Here is an 18,769-nt window from a genome sequence, read left to right as displayed (position 1 = left end):
AAGTGCAACCTTGACCCTGTAGGTAGGGGTCTCGTTGTTGCGCATGACACGTCGTCTTATTATATAACAAACATTTGTAACAAGTTATTTCAGATTCCTTTGATAAATGAAAAAGTTATGGATCGGGCAGGAAAGTGTGACGAACGGACGGGACAGTAATAATGTGGCTACTCTATTGTTCTCTCTATTGTTCTTTTTAGCCACACAAAAGAAAATAGCCACATCAAAGCATTACGGAATGAATGACATCAAAGAGAAAGAACAGTTACCAATTGTCCCTCTAGCCACATTTTTACTGTCCCGTGAGAGCGGACAGACAGACGGACGGACACACAGACGGAGCCTATTTCTATATCCCCCTTTTTTTCTTCGAAAAGGTGGGGGACAATTACAAGCAACAAAGATTTCATCGAGCCTCAGTTTGTTATATTAAAGAAATCGTTAGTGTCAGAACCAAATATCACAATAATTTGGAATGTTATAAGCTTTAGTGATAACATGAGAAAATGAATGCGTTCACAAAGTCAAAAAAACCGTAAAAGACAAAAAAATTATGTTTGTAAAACATGTATGCCCCCTAACGGCTGCCAGTTAGTCATGTGACCAGGAAATTGTGACTGACTTTTGACCAGGTGACCTAAAAATCAATTATTAAGGGTTATCTTCAAATAACTTCAAATCCATTATTAGTTTTATAAAAATATTAACCTAGGCAACTTGAGTTGTTGAGTTTTTGGTCGGAGAACTTTTTGACGTACAAGATCAATGTTATTTTCACCTTTGACCCTTGAATCAATAGGGGTTACCAGTTGTCTACTGGCAAAGACCAATGCACCTGTGAGGTTTGCAGGTAAATGGCCCATGTTGAGATATTGATTAGAAACTGTTTTTACCTATAAGGACAATGTGATCTTGACCACTGACCCCTTGACCCCAATAATCTATTTAGGTCATCTTCTGACCAACAGCAATGTATTTGTGAGGTTTGAAGGTCAAGCGTCCATGGGTTGTTTAGTTATCGATAGGAATCTGTGTTTAAGCACAAGGACAATGTGACCTTGACCTTTGACCCTAAAATCAATAGGGCTCATCTACTGGCCAAGACCAATGTACCTATGCAGTTTGAGGGCCAAGGGCCCATGTGTTGTCAAGTTGTTGATCGATTGTCGTTTTTACCTACAAGCTCAATGTAACCTTGACCTTTGACCCCTTGACCCGAAAATCGATAGGGGTCATTTACTTGCTAACACCAATGCACCTACCATGTTTAAGGGCTTACAACCCATGGGTTGCCAAGTTATTGATCTGAAACCGTTTTTACCTACAAACTCAACGTGACAATGACCGTTGACCCCTTCACTCCAAATTCAATAGAGGTCATCGACTTGCCAAGACTAATGCATCCATGCAGTTTGAGCACCAACGGCCTATGGGTTGTCAAGTTAGTAATCAGAAACCGTTTTACATACAAGGTCAGTATGACATTGACCTTTGACCCAAAAATTAATAGGGGTCATCTACTGGCCAAGACCAATGCACTTACGATGTTTGAAGACAAGCAGCCCATATAAGTTATTGATCAGATCCGTTTTTATGCTACAAGGTCAATGTGACCTTGACCTTTGACCCCTTAACCTCAAAATCAAAAGGGTCATTTACTTGTTAAGAACAATGCACCTACAAAGTTTTAAGGCCAACAGCCTATTGGCTGTCAAGTTATTTATCGGAAACGGTTTTACCTATAAGATCACTGTGACCGCGACCTTTGACCCCAAATCAATAGAAGTCATCTACTGGTCATGAACAGATTGAAGTTCCAAGGCCTAAGCGTTTTTTACTTATTGATCGGAAACCATATGGTCTACGGACCGACCGACCAACCTACCGACCGACAGACAAACGCAAAGCAACATAAACCCACTTCCTTGAAGGGGGCACAATTAGTTGAAAATAAAATCTGCATAAAAATAACAGTGTCGCGAATTTTATTTTAAACCAAGTAGTCCTGAACTATAAAATTTGAAGTACGCTGTCGCTTTCTCCAATTGTCTTTTCCTATACAAACACCGTCTCCTCGCCACCATTTCTCTAAGTCACGGTAGCTATGGGATTCTCGTGAAGTATCGTGCAACATGGCACAAACACGGCACCAGAAGAATGTATTGACAAATGATCCCGTGCCTTTCCAACGGAAATATTCATTGTAGAGATCATCATTTTGGTCTAATTTATGTAGGTATTGAGCAAGTTGTTCTGGGGATTCGAAATCGTCGACATGAATAAAAGAATGAGGAGGGGCCGCTCGAGCATAGTCTTCAGGGGCAGCTCCCATTACGATTGGTATGACGTCATGCCTGGAAAATAAATATTTTCACACAATTATATTTGTTGAACACATAGGTGAAGAATGATGAATCAAGTAATAGAATTGGACAATTAAGCGATCAGTGTTGAAACCAGGTAGCAAAACAAAAATACTCCAAATTTACGCTGTAGTTTGCCCATGCTCCAGTAAAAATATGTCGGTTTTAAACACAATATGTACGCCAGTATAAACATTTTCATGTTTTACATACTTAAATGCTTAAATTGAAGTTATAGTTAGTCTAACTGAATGTGGTATACTTTCAAGTATGCACAACATTAATCTCCTGTTTTGATCATCCATATCAAAGTTGTGTTTTTTTCATCACATCATACAAGTTATAAATATGGTAAGTTCCTGAAATTTGAAGAACGCCGCGATATGTTAAAATATGCTCAATCCAACAACATTGACCCGGCACTCTTGCATTTGACCCCATAGTCGGTTAAATTCCGTAAACGTTACTATCTATTTGTAAATCGATATGAATGTATATAACCAGTTGTTAAATGGTCTAAATTACAAATCCCTCTTAGCACAGTCGTTAAGGGCTTTTACTTCAAGAATATAGACGTACACTCGTAGGTTCGAATCCAGGTTCAGCCATTTTTCTTTTGTTTTCTTTTCTTATTCTTAAATTGCCATTTCTCTCTTATAACTCGTGCAAAACGTTTTGATTTTTGGTTGTGTATTCTATCTGTGTAGTATTTTTATTTGTATTATGTATTATTTGTCCTTTTTATTAATTAAAGATAATGTAATGAAATAAAAAATAAAATTGTATAAAAAAAAACACTACTTAAAAGGTATCCTAAAAACCAGATGTAGTAAAACGATTTCAAATTAATTTTTGCAAGTAAATGTCAAAATGAAAAAAATGCATGTCCTCATAACGTGGTGTTGGTAAGGTATCGAACCAGGAAACTTCATATCAGTAGTCAGGCATCTATACCAATACACCACAACGTGTGAAATTAACAAAGATATCGATATAGTTGTTAGATACCAATGTTTATCACCTGACCTTTACGGAAATTAATGAAGTGTCAGGTCAATATTGTTGGACAATAATATCATCGTTTCATAAGATAGAAAAAACATTGATCACCTACATAAATAAATAAATTCATAACGCTATTAATACTTGCACTGTATGCAGACGATATTTTTAGCTTTTATTCAAAACTATTTTCTGCTATTTATAAACTGATTGTCACCCTATTGTTTAGATGCGTTTCTAAGTAAAAGTTTGGTTCACTCTAAATGAACTTATCAAAGGAACATATATCAAGTTGTTGTTTTTATTGTGTTTTTTATATACAAAATAGGGCATAAATAAGAACTAATATACCAAAAAATTCTATATATACTTTCAAATCATCATGATATGAATAACTTCTTTTTAATAAGGTGTTGCTAATATTGATTGTGAATTAGTTGTTTTTGAAATACGCAAACTTTTTGAATGCATTTGCAGGTAAAACACGAAAACATGGTCAGTGACTTCCAATTTTATTTATTTTTTTGTTTTTCTGCTTAAACTGTTTATATTATCAATTTATCATATTTTAAGATCATGCAATGCTTAAATAAATTTTAGTATTTTGATTCTGCTATATGCATACAGGTCTATAAATTATGTAACTATCCTTTAATATTTCGTTACTGCAGCATGACGTTTACCTTATAACGTTTAGGTTACATTATTTCCACATCCTCCATATAGTACATATATACTGACATAGTTAAGAACCATACACGCAAAATGCAAACATACGTACGGACAGACAAACAAATTTTGTACTTGCTATAAAGTCTGTTGTAGGCCTAAGAGTATTACATTTTTAAAATGAATAGTTTACAGTTAGGTATTCATTTTCACGAATAGATACCAACCTTTGCTTTCTTATGTATAATAAAGAGCTGAAGCGTCGTACAGTTTGAAGCGTTAACATTACATATCTCTTTAAAATAATAAAAATTATTAATTTTTTACGCATACAAATGAAGTGAGCTTCCATTATATATCTATTACTTAGGAAGCCTCAAAATATGATCAATGAAATGATTATTTCTTTTCTCTACTTTTGTGAATTGCTAGTCAATTTCTGTTTAACTTACGATTTTATTTCTAATAAACTTCTCCAAGTTCGCGCCTAGTGATAGCTGGAACTAAAGCGTAAATTTGAAACAGTTCGTTTTGGTTTACCAATGTGATAACTGCCATTATAATATAAAAATAATGATAAATATATCTTAATCTAAAGAAGGTAACACATAAAGATATACCATCGTAGAAAACAAATAACGTATCTTAATTCTAAATGTGGCCTTCTAAACAGTTTATAGAAACACAAACACAAAACATCATAAAACAATATCAACTATTCCATTACGATTTTGATTTTTTTTTACAAACTCTCCTTTAAGATAATATGAATAAGGCAAAGCCTCAAAGCGAGATCTTTGACAGAGAATATAGTACATTTTAATTTAAAGCCATCAGCGGCTTCACATTTTATGTTTTCAATACACTTAGAACTGCACACTTTCGGCCGCACAATTCACTCAACACCAAATTTTACATTTTCCGTTTTAAAACTGCCTTTCGGTATTTTATGCACTGCTTCCGTTTATTCTGGTCCCCTGTCCTATTATGGTTCACACAGAAGACCAGGAAAACGCAGGAGACCAGTCTACGATTAAATTGGTGGTGTTCAACCTATCATCGGAGTGCTCCGAAAATCTCAGAACGCCTCACAAAGATTTTATTGGCTACGCTCTGTGTATCGAAGTAAAGGGGACCACTGCATCGGCGTTTGGCGTCCCGTCCGCCATTTTGGTTAATCTCTAATCACAGTTGTTGTTTTTCTGTGTTTTTTTAATGTGTTGATTTATTAAAAATAATATGAAAAAGTACTTTTTATATTTATCATCGTTACTATAGTTCTTATCAATGAAATGCATGTTTATTTTCTGATTTTGAACATCATCACCGGAAGTGTTATTTGGCATGAGTCTTCAAAAGTGCCTTGATATCTATATTTAGCTCTAAAGGATTTCAAAATGGCGGCGCTCATCTAACTAAGGATTTTTCTCCTACTTGTTAGATTTATAGCGAGCTCGACGAGCTGGCCCGAAGGGCCTGCTCGCAAAGCGAGCTTTACGGTAACGCGAGTACCTGTTAAGTGATGGTTTTGAAAACTTTCGTCCAAAGGACCGAATTGGACACATCGCAACCTTTCGAATTTAAAGATAACGATAAAAACTGAGGAATTCTGACTGAAAACGGATGTGTAGACTGGTCACCCGCGCACGTCTATGGGAACCAGAATAACGGAAGCTGTGTATAAAATATCGAATGATAAAATGAAAATCGAAGGCGCCATTTTGTTTGAAATCTGATAAATAAAAACATTTTTTTGTCGAATTTTGTCGTGAAAAGTATCTAGAATGAAAGAAAATGGACTAACTAAGAAAATGAATCCGAACACCAATATCTTTTATTCAGTCGTTAACGCTGTACAGACGTTTAAAGTATTGTTTACGTGACGTCACAATGTAGCGCCAAACAGCACGTGCAAAACAAACAAATCAAGTACGCTATTTTAATGTCGCAAACGTTTTAAGTTTTACATTTAAATAATCTTTATTTCGCTTGAAAAAATATAGAGTGAAATAAAATAAACAAAGTTTGATCAACGTTTTCAAAACTCGTTATTCATTTCACGACAGGGGAGGAGCCATATTTAACACAGTACGTGTGACGTCACACGCATTTGTAATAAAAATGAGCGATTATTTCATACTATTTCACGTAAAAAGTACATCGAGCTCGCTTTGAGGCTTTGCCTTTTTCATATTATTTTTATTGATTTTAATGTGAATTCAATTTGATGGTGCTGCAGTAAATTTCCTTTGCTCCAAACAGTATAGCAATTATCAAATTCGGCATTACATGTATGCATTAGAAAATAACTGTTTCATTTAATCTGTCAAATAGTAAGATATACGCCTCAATAATGCTATTTTGAGTTATGTTTTGAACAAAGTGCTTATCAATTTATCAAAGTTATTATCAATATCAACACCTAATGATTTTGTATTTTAACATAATATATATTTTTTTCTTTTGCAATACAAGTTCATTACAATCATTACATTTTGTGTCGTAAATAATTAATATTATGCATTTTGTTTCATTTGGATGGATTAACATATTTAACTTGCACCATCGATCTATTGCATCCAAATTTCGTTGAAGTTTACTTTCTTCTACATTCAAATCATGATCAGATACAAATATGGTAGAATCGTCAGCATAAAGATCTATTTTACCATTTGTAATAGCTAAAGCATTAATCAATGTAAAATAAGAATAAAAGGGGGTCCAGAATAAATCCCTGAGAAACTCGAAAAAATATGGTAAATAAGATCAACAAGGAAAGGTGGCGTTCAATGAAGTTACAAGACATGGTACGTCCAACTGTAACAATTTGCGTTCTATATGACAGGTAAAATTTGAAAAGATGGACACTTTTATGAGAACAAGACATGCCCACGCTTCAGATCAAATCTTGACATAGCATCATCCAAGGTGACCAAAAACCTTAACCAAAAACCTGACCACTAAGCACAATACTTCAAAGTATAAGCTTTATACAGAGCTGACAACCAAATTTTGATATTTTTACTTGAAATTTGACCTCTTGTGACATTGGCCTTCCTTTTGCGCAAGTCAACTAAATTCACCATGGAAAACATTAGCTTTAAGTTATTAAAATCTATCCATGTATATAGATGTTATACAAATGAACGTTTTAATTTGTTTCTTGACCTTTGACCTTGAAGTAAGATCTGACCTTTGCCACAGACACCTGAATTTTTCTCAGGACACTCCGTCTCTCTAAAACCCCGCCACGCATGTAGAAGTTACGCTCCGTGTATTTTGGCCGAACCCCCAAGTGTGACCTCTACCTTTGAGCGACGAACCTAGGTTTTTTTGTGTGACACACCATCCCATCATGGTGAACATATCAAACAATTTTGTAATCCTTCGAAGAATGAGTAAGATATAGACCGGACAAATCTAGACGAACATACGGATTGACGGACGCACATACACTGAAAAGTGGCGTCTAAGTCGACCTCACCACAAGCGGGTTAAACAATTTAAAAATGTCTCTGACCACTAGGCATAATACTTCAAATCATGAGCAAGATACAGGGCCAACAAACAAATCTTAATATTTTTATTTGACCTTTTACTTCTTGTGATCTTGACATTCATTTTGCGCGAGACAACTCAACTCAACACGAAGAACATTTGTGCTAAGTGATATTAAAATCCATCTATGTATATAGAAGTTATACTCGGAAATGAATGTTTTATTTTGTTATTTGACTTTCGATCCCTAAGTGTGACCTTAACCTTTACCACAGACACCTGAATTTTTCGCGCGACACTCCGCCTCACAATGGAGAACATTTGTCCCAAAATATAATAAATTCCCCCGTGCATTTGGAAGTTAAGCTCTGGACACGGGCTTTGCGCTGACACCCAAGTGTGACCATGACCTTTGTGCTGCGGACCTGACAGATCCAACAATCAATTTTTGATATTTTTACTTGACCCGTTTTCAGTTTAATTCAGAAGGAAATGGCAACACTTTTCCGACCCCTCGTGTAAGTAAGCAGCAGAAACCGACAGTAAAAATGTTTATCAGGATTATTCTGTTGACGTATTAGGTTATAAACGTATCAGGGCTGGGAATCAAAACTGCGTCGTATCCTACAAAATGTAAACAAACGCCGCCATCTTGGAACGAAAAATGTATGTTTTTGTTTATAACTCTTTTTGTTGGAAATGACTGAAAACCAGATATATGTATTAACACGCTACACTATTTTCCACTTCGTTCGGTATATGTTATTTGCACAACTATTTTGTAAAACAAAAGTTATAGCGAACTTGCAACTCGAAGTGGGGCAGAATTTTTATTAAAATGTGTGGATACGACGCAGTTCATATTGCTTTATCTATCGTTTTTTTCTTTCAAATCAATTATATACTTGTTTCCGAGTTCACCATAATTTTTGAAATATAATTTTGGATCATTTTCTAAAATTTCATTAAAAAGAGATGTTTATTTTCTAAGAAAATAATGATTTTTACGAAATGATACGACGCAGTTGAAAATAAAATATGATACGACGCAGTTGTATTTTTGGCAACCTTTTCAACAGGGATAATTTTGTCAATTTATTTCTATTTACTTAATAATCAAAGCAACAGAATCTAATCTAATCACTTGCGCTAGATAAAAAACCCAGATCATTTGCGTTGTATAGCAATGTTCTGTTGCTTTTGATTATTAAGAATACATTGTGTCATGTCCAATATAACATAATTTGAAATGTTACATTGCGGAAGCTACTTTTCAATTAAACATGAACATGTTACCTAATTGATCATAATATCTGAAATAATTTCTTATATTTTCCTATTTGTTCAATATTATCCCTATTTTTTTTCGCAAAGAAAATGTAGAAATCTATTAACTTGAATTCATTTTGGCTAGCTATACTCTAAGTTAACTGTGGTTCTGCATGTTCTGGGTAATGACTGCTTTTTTGTGTTTTCTTTTGAAACTTTCACTCTACACATTAGCTTTACTAGGGGCGAGGACCTCAGGTGCGCCTTTAAATTGTGCATTATTTCAGGCAAAATGCTGCACCTGCAGAGAACCATCGACATTTTGAAACTAGCTTGATAGGTTTTCCACATGAAAGAATAAAAAGTCCCTGGTGGTTTTCGAATTCATAGCAGTTCAGTTCAAGTGATTTGAATACAGCTCGGCCTCGGTCGGACACACCTGTCTGATTTGTTTTTTCAACAAAATTTGTTAACGTCAGCTGTACAAATAAGCAGCTTTTTTATTAACTTCTGGTGTGAAGTTTTAAGATTATAAATATTTGAATTTAATTATAAAGAGAATAACATTTAAATTTCTTATTTCGGTATGACTAACAGAGAAATTTTCAATTTTAACAGGGGGTAATCCTCTGTGAAGTCATTTTCTGAAAACTTTTGTTTAAGTTTTCAGGCAATTCATTATCAAATAAAAATCACACTTTAGTATGAAGGTATGTTAAGATGTCATGTCTCTAGTCTGTTGAAAATTCGGTGCGATTATCTGACCTAAATTTTCTGTTCAATATTGTGAAAACTTCTTCAATACTGTTGAAAGATCATGTCTGCCTATATCTGTATCAAATTTATCGGTGCACAGCGTAAAAATACCTTTGCAAAACGGACACCTTCTTTACAAAATAATTTGTAGTTGTATCATATGTAACTCGATTTTGAAAATTGAAAGTTTTTGATGGAGAAGAATGATACTTAAGTGCAAATTTAAAAAATACATTCCGTAGACCTTTCCCAACGGCGATAAAGAAATGCAATACGACAAAATCAGCGGTAAAGTTCTCGGCGCTGAACATAAAATGACTAAACGGAACGCATAACCTACTTGCAAAAATATATTGTAGCTTAACCATTTATAATATAATTTTAAATATTTAATGTTCAGTTTCAAATTATAAATCTCATCTGTCCTCACCGATTATTAAGAAAATGAATACAATAAAATCGGCACGCAAAAGACATAAGTAATAACGGAATTGACGGAAATTATTGCTAATTATAAGTAACAAAGGAAGGCATGCAATTTGCGCATAGCTCTCTCCCGATAGCGAGAGACCTTTTCAAAATTTGTAATTCTTTATCTCTCTTTTTTTTAAAAAAAGGTCATTCCTGATTAATACAGGATCCAGGAGAGGTTACACTGGAATATTGAAATATTGAAGCAGAAATTTAAAACCCCTTATGTTAACATAAATCGCAGAATATTAAGCCCGCAGAAATAAGTACTTATACGGCATATTGCATTTGATACAGCTTTTCGGAATTTGTAGATGCTTATGATAGGTAATAAAATGCGACCGAAAAATGCAGCCTTAATAGAATTGACTTACATTTCCATTTTTATGAAACCAATGAGTGACCTCTGCTTTTGACTTAAGTCGTAAACAAGAAATGTTGTTGGACGTTATTAGCATACCTAGCACATAATTTAAATAGTTTAACCAATATGCAGCCTGCAATGAAAATACAACTGCGTCGTATCATATTTTAATTTCAACTGCGTCGTATCATTTCGTAAAAATCATTATTTTCTTGAAAAATAAACATCTCTTTTTAATGAAAGTTTAGTAAATGGTCCAATATTATGTTTTGAAGTTTATGGTGAACTCTGAAAACGAGTATATAATTGATTTGAAGAAAAAAAACGATAGATAAAGCAATATGAACTGCGTCGTATCCACACATTTTCATAAAAATTCTGCCCCGCTTCGAGTTGCAAGTTCGCTATAACTTTTGTTTTACAAAATAGTTGTGCAAACAACATATACTGAACGAAGTGGAAAATAGTGTAGCGTGTTAATCTGGTTTTCAGTCATTTCCAACAAAAAGAGTTATAAACAAAAACATACATTTTTCGTTCCAAGATGGCGGCGTTTGTTTACATTTTGTAGGATACGACGCAGTTTTGATTCCCAGCCCTGATACATTTATAACCTAAAACGTCAACAGAATAATCCTGATAAACATTTTTACTGTCGGTTTCTGCTGCTTACTTACACGAGGGGTCGGAAAAGTGTTACCATTTCCTTCTGAATTAAACTGAAAACGGGTCATTTTAACGGATAATTATGTCATTTTAACTTTAAAATATTTTGTGTGTAAGTGACTACAGTTCATTCAACGTCAGCAGCCATCTTGAAAATCTTTGAGAGTTGATTACGTCATTTTGCACGTGCGCTCATTCACTCGCCCATTATGAATATGTTAGTGTTCATCCGTGCTGTTCTACAGAAATTAGAAACTTCGACGGGAGCGATAGCGACAGGAGAATGTTTCTAATTTCTGTAGAACAGCTAAGGATGAACACTAACATATTTAGTGTCAAGCTTTATTTGGCCCTTGATTACGTCACTACGCGGTACTATGAAGCACTATGAAAAATAGAAGGCGACTATGAACGGATTTCAATATAGTATCGACTTTTTTTTCTTCTATGAAAATTAACACACACATTTTTTATAGAAGAAAACGTTTTCATTGGATGACAAATAAAGCTGGACACTAAGGAAAAATAATGCCGAGTAGCAAGGCGGCCGAAATTGCATATTGACTTAGATCTTGCCATAATGTCAGTGAAATACCTTAGATTTTGTTACTATATATAGTAAAATAGGTATTAAATTTCTTTTTTGTCCGACCGCTGACGTCATCGTGAATACATATTATTTAAAGGCATATAGAAGGTGAAGGCACATATCTATGTATAAGGTATGACATATTTAAATACACTTGACTTTTGTTACTATATATAGCAACAAAATTGTCTTTGATTTCAACAGATCATGAGTGCCACGTTAGATTAAAGACTTTAACGCACGTCTTAGACGGACCGGAACCCCAGGGACCATTATTCATTTTGCGGGCCAATTATTAACTTCCGGCCCTACTCTGAACGTGTATTTACCTCTTAGATAAAAGTATTTAGCATTCTTCATAATAACATGAAATTACTCAGAGGTGAAGTGAAGCGTTCAAACACGACAAGTATGTGGTTTGAGCCCACCTAGTTCCCATTTTTTGTTCCATACTGCGATACATTCTTAGAAAAACGTTGAAAATCTCTAAGTAAATTTGCGACAGTGACAGCGTCACGGACATTGAAACCTTACTGCTATGACATGTTTGAAATGATTTTGTATGGATGTAACATGTCAAAGTAAATACAATTATTTAGATAGAACTAGAACTATCGCTGAATGCGATTCTTACCCCCACCTATCTACTTGACAGAATACGACTAGGAAAGGTGGTTAAAGGAATAATTTAAGTGGCACAAATACATATACATAAAAAGAAATTATTTCTGGTGAAAAAAATACAAATTGTACAGGTAATAGTATAAATATATATTGTCAAATCATGTTTAAACAGTAACAAATAACCTTTCATTTTCCCAATGTACTAGAACAAACAAAAGCAGTGAAGTTAAGAAAATAGCATAACTATGTCAACATGTAATTAAGAGTGGAAAAACTTTGCATACTGAGCTTACTTGTGACCCTTGTTAAAAAATTTATTTATTTTATTAATTTTGTTTTATTTATGTTTATTTTTTTGACAGTCTAACCAGACGCTTGTGACAATTATGTAATACATGTTTACAGGGGATCTAGAAGAATAAAAATAAATAAATAAACAAGAGCCATGTCAAAATGGCCATCCCCCGCCGAATGTGTTTGTTCATTGGAAGACTGTATATGTAGTAGAGCAGAATAATTCCATTTTAAGAGGTATTTTGGTAATGAAAACTGATGGCTATAGTGATTACAGATTTGAAACCTATGTGAATACTGATGGCTGAAAATAACAAAGGGCAATAACTGAAAAATAATGCAGGGTAAGTTATCATTCTTGTGTGCTGCATCCCTCCTCAGTAAAATCAATCCACCTATTAAGTTTCAAGTTGATACCTCAAATACTTTTTGAGAAAAAAAATTGAATTGAAAAATTAAGTATGAAAAATAACAAAGGGCAATAACTCAAAAATTATAAAAGGTAGAGTTATCATTCTTGTGCACTGCACACCTCCTGAGTTAGATCTATGCACCTATGAAGTTTCATAATGATACATCAAAGGCCTTTTGAGTTATGCTCTGGACAAAGTTAATTTTGAAAAATAACAAAGGGCAATAACTAAACAATTATGCAGGATAGAGTTATCGTTCTTGTGCACTGCACTCTTCCTCAATGAGATCCATCCACCTATGAAGTTTCAAGTTGATACCTGAAATACTTTTTGAGATAAGCTCCGGAAAAAAAATAGTATGAAAAAGAACAAAGGGCAATAACTCAAAAATTATGAAAGGTAGAGTTATCATTCTTGTGCACTGCACACCTCCTGAGTAAGATATATGCACCTATGAAGTTTCATGTTAATATCTCAAAGGCTTTTTGAGTTATGCTCTGGACAAAAATCAATTTTGAAAAATAACAAAGGGCAATAACTCAAAAATTATGCAGGGTAGAGTTATCATTCTTGTGCACTGCACTCCTCCTCAATGAGATCCATCCACCTATGAAGTTTCAAGTTGATACCTGAAATACTTTTTGAGATAAGCTCCGGACAAAATAGTATGGAAAAGAACAAAGGGCAAGAGTTATCATTCTTGCGCACAGCATTCCTCCTGAATAAGATCTATCCACCTATGACACTTCATGTTGATATCTCAAACACTTTTTGAGTTATGCTCCACTCGGGTGAAAAATTAGGTATGAAAAGTAACAAAGGGCAATAACTCAAAAATTGTATAGGGAAGAGTTATCATTCTTGTGCACAGCATTCCTCCTCAATAAGATCTATCCACCTATGACATTTCATGTTGACAACTCAAACACTTCTGAGTTATGCTCCACTCGGGTGAAAAATTAGGTATGAAAAGTAACATAGGGCAATAACTCAAAAATTATGAAAGGTAGAGTTATCATTCTTGTGCACTGCACACCTCCTGAGTAAGATCAGATCTATGCACCTATGAAGTTTCATGTTGATATCTCAAAGGCTTTTTGAGTTATGCTCTGGACAAAAATCAATTTTGAAAAATAACAAAGGGCAATAACTCAAAATTTATGCAGGGTAGAGTTATCATTCTTGTGCACTGCACTCCTCCTCAATGAGATCCATCCACCTATGAAGTTTCAAGTTGATACCTCAAATACTTTATGAGATAAGCTCCGGACAAAATAGTATGGAAAAGAACAAAGGGCAAGAGTTATCATTCTTGTGCACAGCATTCCTCCTCAATAAGATCTATCCACCTAGACATCTCAAACACTTCTGAGTTATGCTCCACTCGGGTGAAAAATTAGGTATGAAAAGTAACATAGGGCAATAACTCAAAAATTATGAAAGGTAGAGTTATCATTCTTGTGCACTGCACACCTCCTGAGTGAGATCTATGCACCTATGAAAGTTCATGTTGATATCTCAAAGGCTTTTTGAGTTATGCTCTGGACAAAAATCAATTTTGAAAAATAACAAAGGGCAATAACTCAAAAATTATGCAGGGTAGAGTTATCATTCTTGTGCACTGCACTCCTCCTCAATGAGATCCATCCACCTATGAAGTTTCAAGTTGATACCTGAAATACTTTATGAGATAAGCTCCGGACAAAATAGTATGGAAAAGAACAAAGGGCAAGAGTTATCATTCTTGCGCACAGCATTCCTCCTCAATAAGATCTATCCACCTATGACATTTCATGTTGATATCTCAAAGGCTTTTTAAGTTATGCTCCACTCAGGTGAAAAATTAAGTATGAAAAATAACATAGGACAATAACTCAAGAATTATAAAATGAGAGTTATCATTCTTGTACACTGCACGCCTCCTGAGTGAGATCTATGCACCTATGAAGTTTCATGTTGATATCTCAAAGGCTTTTTGAGTTATGCTCTGGACAAAAATCAATTTTGAAAAATAACAAAGGGCAATAACTCAAAAATTATGCAGGGTAGAGTTATCATTCTTGTGCACATCACGCCTCCTTAATGAGGTCTATCCACCTATGAAGTTTCAAGTTGATAACCCAAATACTTTTATAGATATGCTCCGGACAAAAATGTCGGACGGACGGAGACTATTACTATATCCCCCGCCGCCTTTTCGGCGGGGGGATAATAAAGTAAATGCAAGGATATCCAAGTCTAGTGCGTGCAATCACCGGATAATTATTTTAAATGGAAAGGTTAATATTTTCTGACAAAAAATGCATTTCATGTTTATATAGCAGATAAGATAAATATTTTTATTTATCATATACATGTTCCTATATAATCAGTTTTATAAGAATACCAAAATGATAGATTCCTTTTGGATTTATCAATATTTGATCATCACTCGCGTATAAGCTTGAACGCTTATTATATGTTTAATTTATGAGGCTTCAATCTGCCTAACTTATTTTTTACATTGTTATTGGTCTGTTAGCTCAAGTTATACTAGGAAAGTAACTGATTAGATTGCATGATGTATAACATTTTGTGAATTTTTTATTTGAACTGAATTCAAATTAAAATAATTATCAAAGTGAGTAGAAAGTTTTGTGTAGTATATATTGATGAAATACTTTACGCATCATATAACGTTCAAAACAAAATATCACGACATTTATATTAAAGAAAAGTCATTGTTCAATTACGACTGCTGTACAGTAAATTTTTCTTTCTTTTTCTTAAAAAAAAATGTCATTTCTTTTTCAACAGAAGACGTATTCCATAAATTGCAAACAGTCCTTCTCGGTAGATTTACTGTATTATTTTTGTAGGAGAATTTCAATGCTAAATAAAATAGGATCACGTGGATCAAGTTATACTGTGTACAAATATAATATTGTTAAGTTAATGTTTAGCGCATAACATGATATCGATTTCTACTGCGATCAGGTTATTCTTTTGTTAAGCATATTTGCACATGGTTCGGTTTATTTAAATTATCATTCAAATATTTGTATTCTATACCCATTGTGTTTGAACTTTATAAATCCATATATTGTACTTGTACATTAACATATTGAATTAAATTTATCATGTAATCCATCATTTTAACCATACGATACAATATACGTATATCGTATTTAATCCTGAAAATAATGATTATAATATATATTTCTCTGTGTGATGTGCTAGTTAAATTAAAGTTTAAAAAAATCGATATATATCATATATAAAAATCATATATAGAGGATATTTGTTTGTTTTGCATCTAAGATTGAAAAATATTTCACTGAGTGAACACCAGATGCAATATTTTCACGAGTGATGTACCCACGAGTGAAAATATAATAGCTGGTGTTCACGAATGAAATATATTTCAATCTTATATGTGAAACAAATATTTTTTTTTTTATTTTATGCCTTTTGAAGTGATTTTAAGTATTTTTACTGTTTTTTTGCCGCGTAACGTCGCGCTTTCTCTTTGTGGCACCATCATATCATGACGTCACATCATCAATTTTGAAATATAGTTCTGTTAAATTTCTCTTATTTTGTTACATTTTTAACATGATGTATGATAACATCGACTTTCATTTCCTAAAGAAGCAAAATTTTCGTATGACGGCATTTATTTTTGCCTGTTATTACATTTAGTTATGATATTCTTTTCATCTGCATTCAGATAAAGTTCGGCTACAGTGAAAATTATATTTTATAAATTTCACTAATGGTTTATCCGAATATAATCATCTGATATATTACAGTAAAAATACTTGAAAGCATAAAATAAAAGCGATATATAATCAAGAATAATTATATTAAATACTTACTGTAGACCGGTGACGAAAAACTTTTCAGTGATGTAATCCCTGCAATTAGAATTTTCAAAGGATAGATAAAACTTGTAGTCTGTATTGAGCATTTCAAAACACTTTTTATTCTTTCTAGGACATTGTATCGTACCACAGTGACCATATATATCAACAGATATGTATTTTTGTAGTTCTTTTGCATATTCCCTTCGAGTATTTCTAGCACCACAATTAGATACAAACCATGCCACTTGTTTTGTCTTTCCAGCGGCGTAACTCTTATTTTGTATAAGATATTTTACGTTGTCGTCATATGGCACGAATTTTTCGTATGGAGCAACAATATCCGAGTCATGTCTGTAGGTAGCAGTCCAGTTAAAAACTTCACTGAAAGCGCTTAAACCAGGTGTGTGGTAAGGTGACTCAAGCATAAATAAAATCCAAATTTGACTGAAAGGTCTTTTAGTCCACGGTCTATGGGGGCTAGCATTAAATAAAACAGCGTCAGCAGTGTCCGCTGCACCACGTTGATCTATCAAATCACATGTGTTGAAATTGCACTTTTGATCCAAAAAAGTTTGCCGGCCTCTCTTTACTTGCCATCCACCGAATCCTGTATAAAGCAAAATCTTTTTTAAAGGTGGATCCGTTTTATTCTTCCAAATGTGTTTAAGTTTTAATTGATTCACTATTCTATCATTGTCATACTGATCAGTATCCGGCCACAAGACTTTAGGTTTGATTGAATGCGAGACGTCAAACTTAAGAGGTGCTGCGGTAAGGTTCCATTCTCTAGACTTATCCGTTGTTACATAATGCTTCATATTTAAATAATGTTTGTCTACAACATCTATGTAGTCAAACGCTTGACCCCATTGCCGAGCTCCATGTCCCGGCATCGCTAGGGGGCCATTGTAAAAGTTAAACAAAACTAGTACTATACAGCACACAATAGAAAGAGTCCATGTTACCGTTTTCTTAAGGTGAAATCGCATTTTGTTTCAAAATTGTTGAGTATATTGTTAGTCCTCTATGTTTGCATGTTTAACCACTCTTAAAAGAAAATTCCAGCTATTTCATATTTGACATTTGACACCACGATTTGTAATTAATTATGTTTATGGATAATGTAGAGTCGTGTTTCGAACAATTCTAAATGCCTTGTTTATCCCTTTATAATCTTGCATTGTATATATACTAGTCCCGGTTTATTTTCATTCTTGTACATGAACAATCTCATCAGACAAATCTGAAATTATAAAACATGACGTTAATACATATATGTTAAAAGAATTGCTTCATAAATTATTAAAATATCCATTCAGCTTAGAATTCGGCTGACGATATTTCAGTTAGATATAAAATTTAAACATTTTTTACACTTTGTTCTGATAATTTTATAAAAAGAAAGTACAATTCATCATTTTGATAATAGAATACAATAAGATTATATAACATACTATCTAAATCACTATCCGTCTACAGTCTAACTTTAATAAAGTTCCCAGAGCTGAATAGACGAACACAGACTATAAACCCGTGTAGTTTACAACAGTACTGTAGGGTGACACCTATGTATTGATTTTAGTCTCAAGTTTAAAGACATTTTTTAAACGTAAAATACGTCTTAAAAGGATTGAATATTTATGTTTATTATTGAACCCGCTATTTCAGTTATTAGTAAACATTTCAAGTTGTGACGTGCATCTTGTCATTGACATTTTTTTTCACAGTTCATCAAAAATATAATGAATTACTAAAAAATAAATTTTCTACACATATCAAACGCGTATTATTTGTTTTGTTAGAGGATATAAAATAACAACAAAAATTTATTGTTCAATGTTCCTACTATACCAACCGAGCGAGGGTTAAGTATATTTACAATAATGAGCTAGCTAATAAGGACCTAGCGATTGTTTAGTGTTTCTGCAATAAGGACCTAGATAGGG

The 18,769-nt window shown here is 33.6% G+C and overlaps 1 protein-coding gene across 4 annotated transcripts in view; it reads right to left on the bottom strand.

Annotated features, from left to right (window-relative positions):
* Nucleotides 1–380: 380 nt before the first annotated feature.
* The window catches only part of LOC132741176 (glycoprotein 3-alpha-L-fucosyltransferase A-like), a 49,288-nt gene continuing 30,899 nt past the window's right edge, over nucleotides 381–18,769 (bottom strand). For 3 of the 4 annotated variants that reach the window (XM_060729291.1, XM_060729290.1, XM_060729292.1), the window contains exons 2-3: nucleotides 16,836–18,066; nucleotides 381–2,354 (exon numbers count right to left, since the gene is read on the bottom strand). In XM_060729291.1, coding sequence (XP_060585274.1) covers nucleotides 1,991–2,354; nucleotides 16,836–17,812 — 1,341 coding nt within the window. In that variant the 5' untranslated portion in view covers nucleotides 17,813–18,066 and the 3' untranslated portion in view covers nucleotides 381–1,990. Of the gene's footprint in view, nucleotides 2,355–16,835; nucleotides 18,067–18,277; nucleotides 18,412–18,769 lie in introns of those variants that run through there. The other variant, XM_060729289.1, reaches the window with a different exon arrangement.

This window comes from Ruditapes philippinarum, unplaced genomic scaffold, assembly GCF_026571515.1.
Source record: "Ruditapes philippinarum isolate M1 unplaced genomic scaffold, ASM2657151v2 ctg1198_1_1_1_1, whole genome shotgun sequence".
Classification (NCBI taxonomy): Eukaryota; Metazoa; Mollusca; class Bivalvia; order Venerida; family Veneridae; genus Ruditapes; species Ruditapes philippinarum.
The sequence above is the reverse complement of the archived record's forward strand: the minus strand, read 5'-3'. Positions and strand labels throughout refer to the sequence as shown.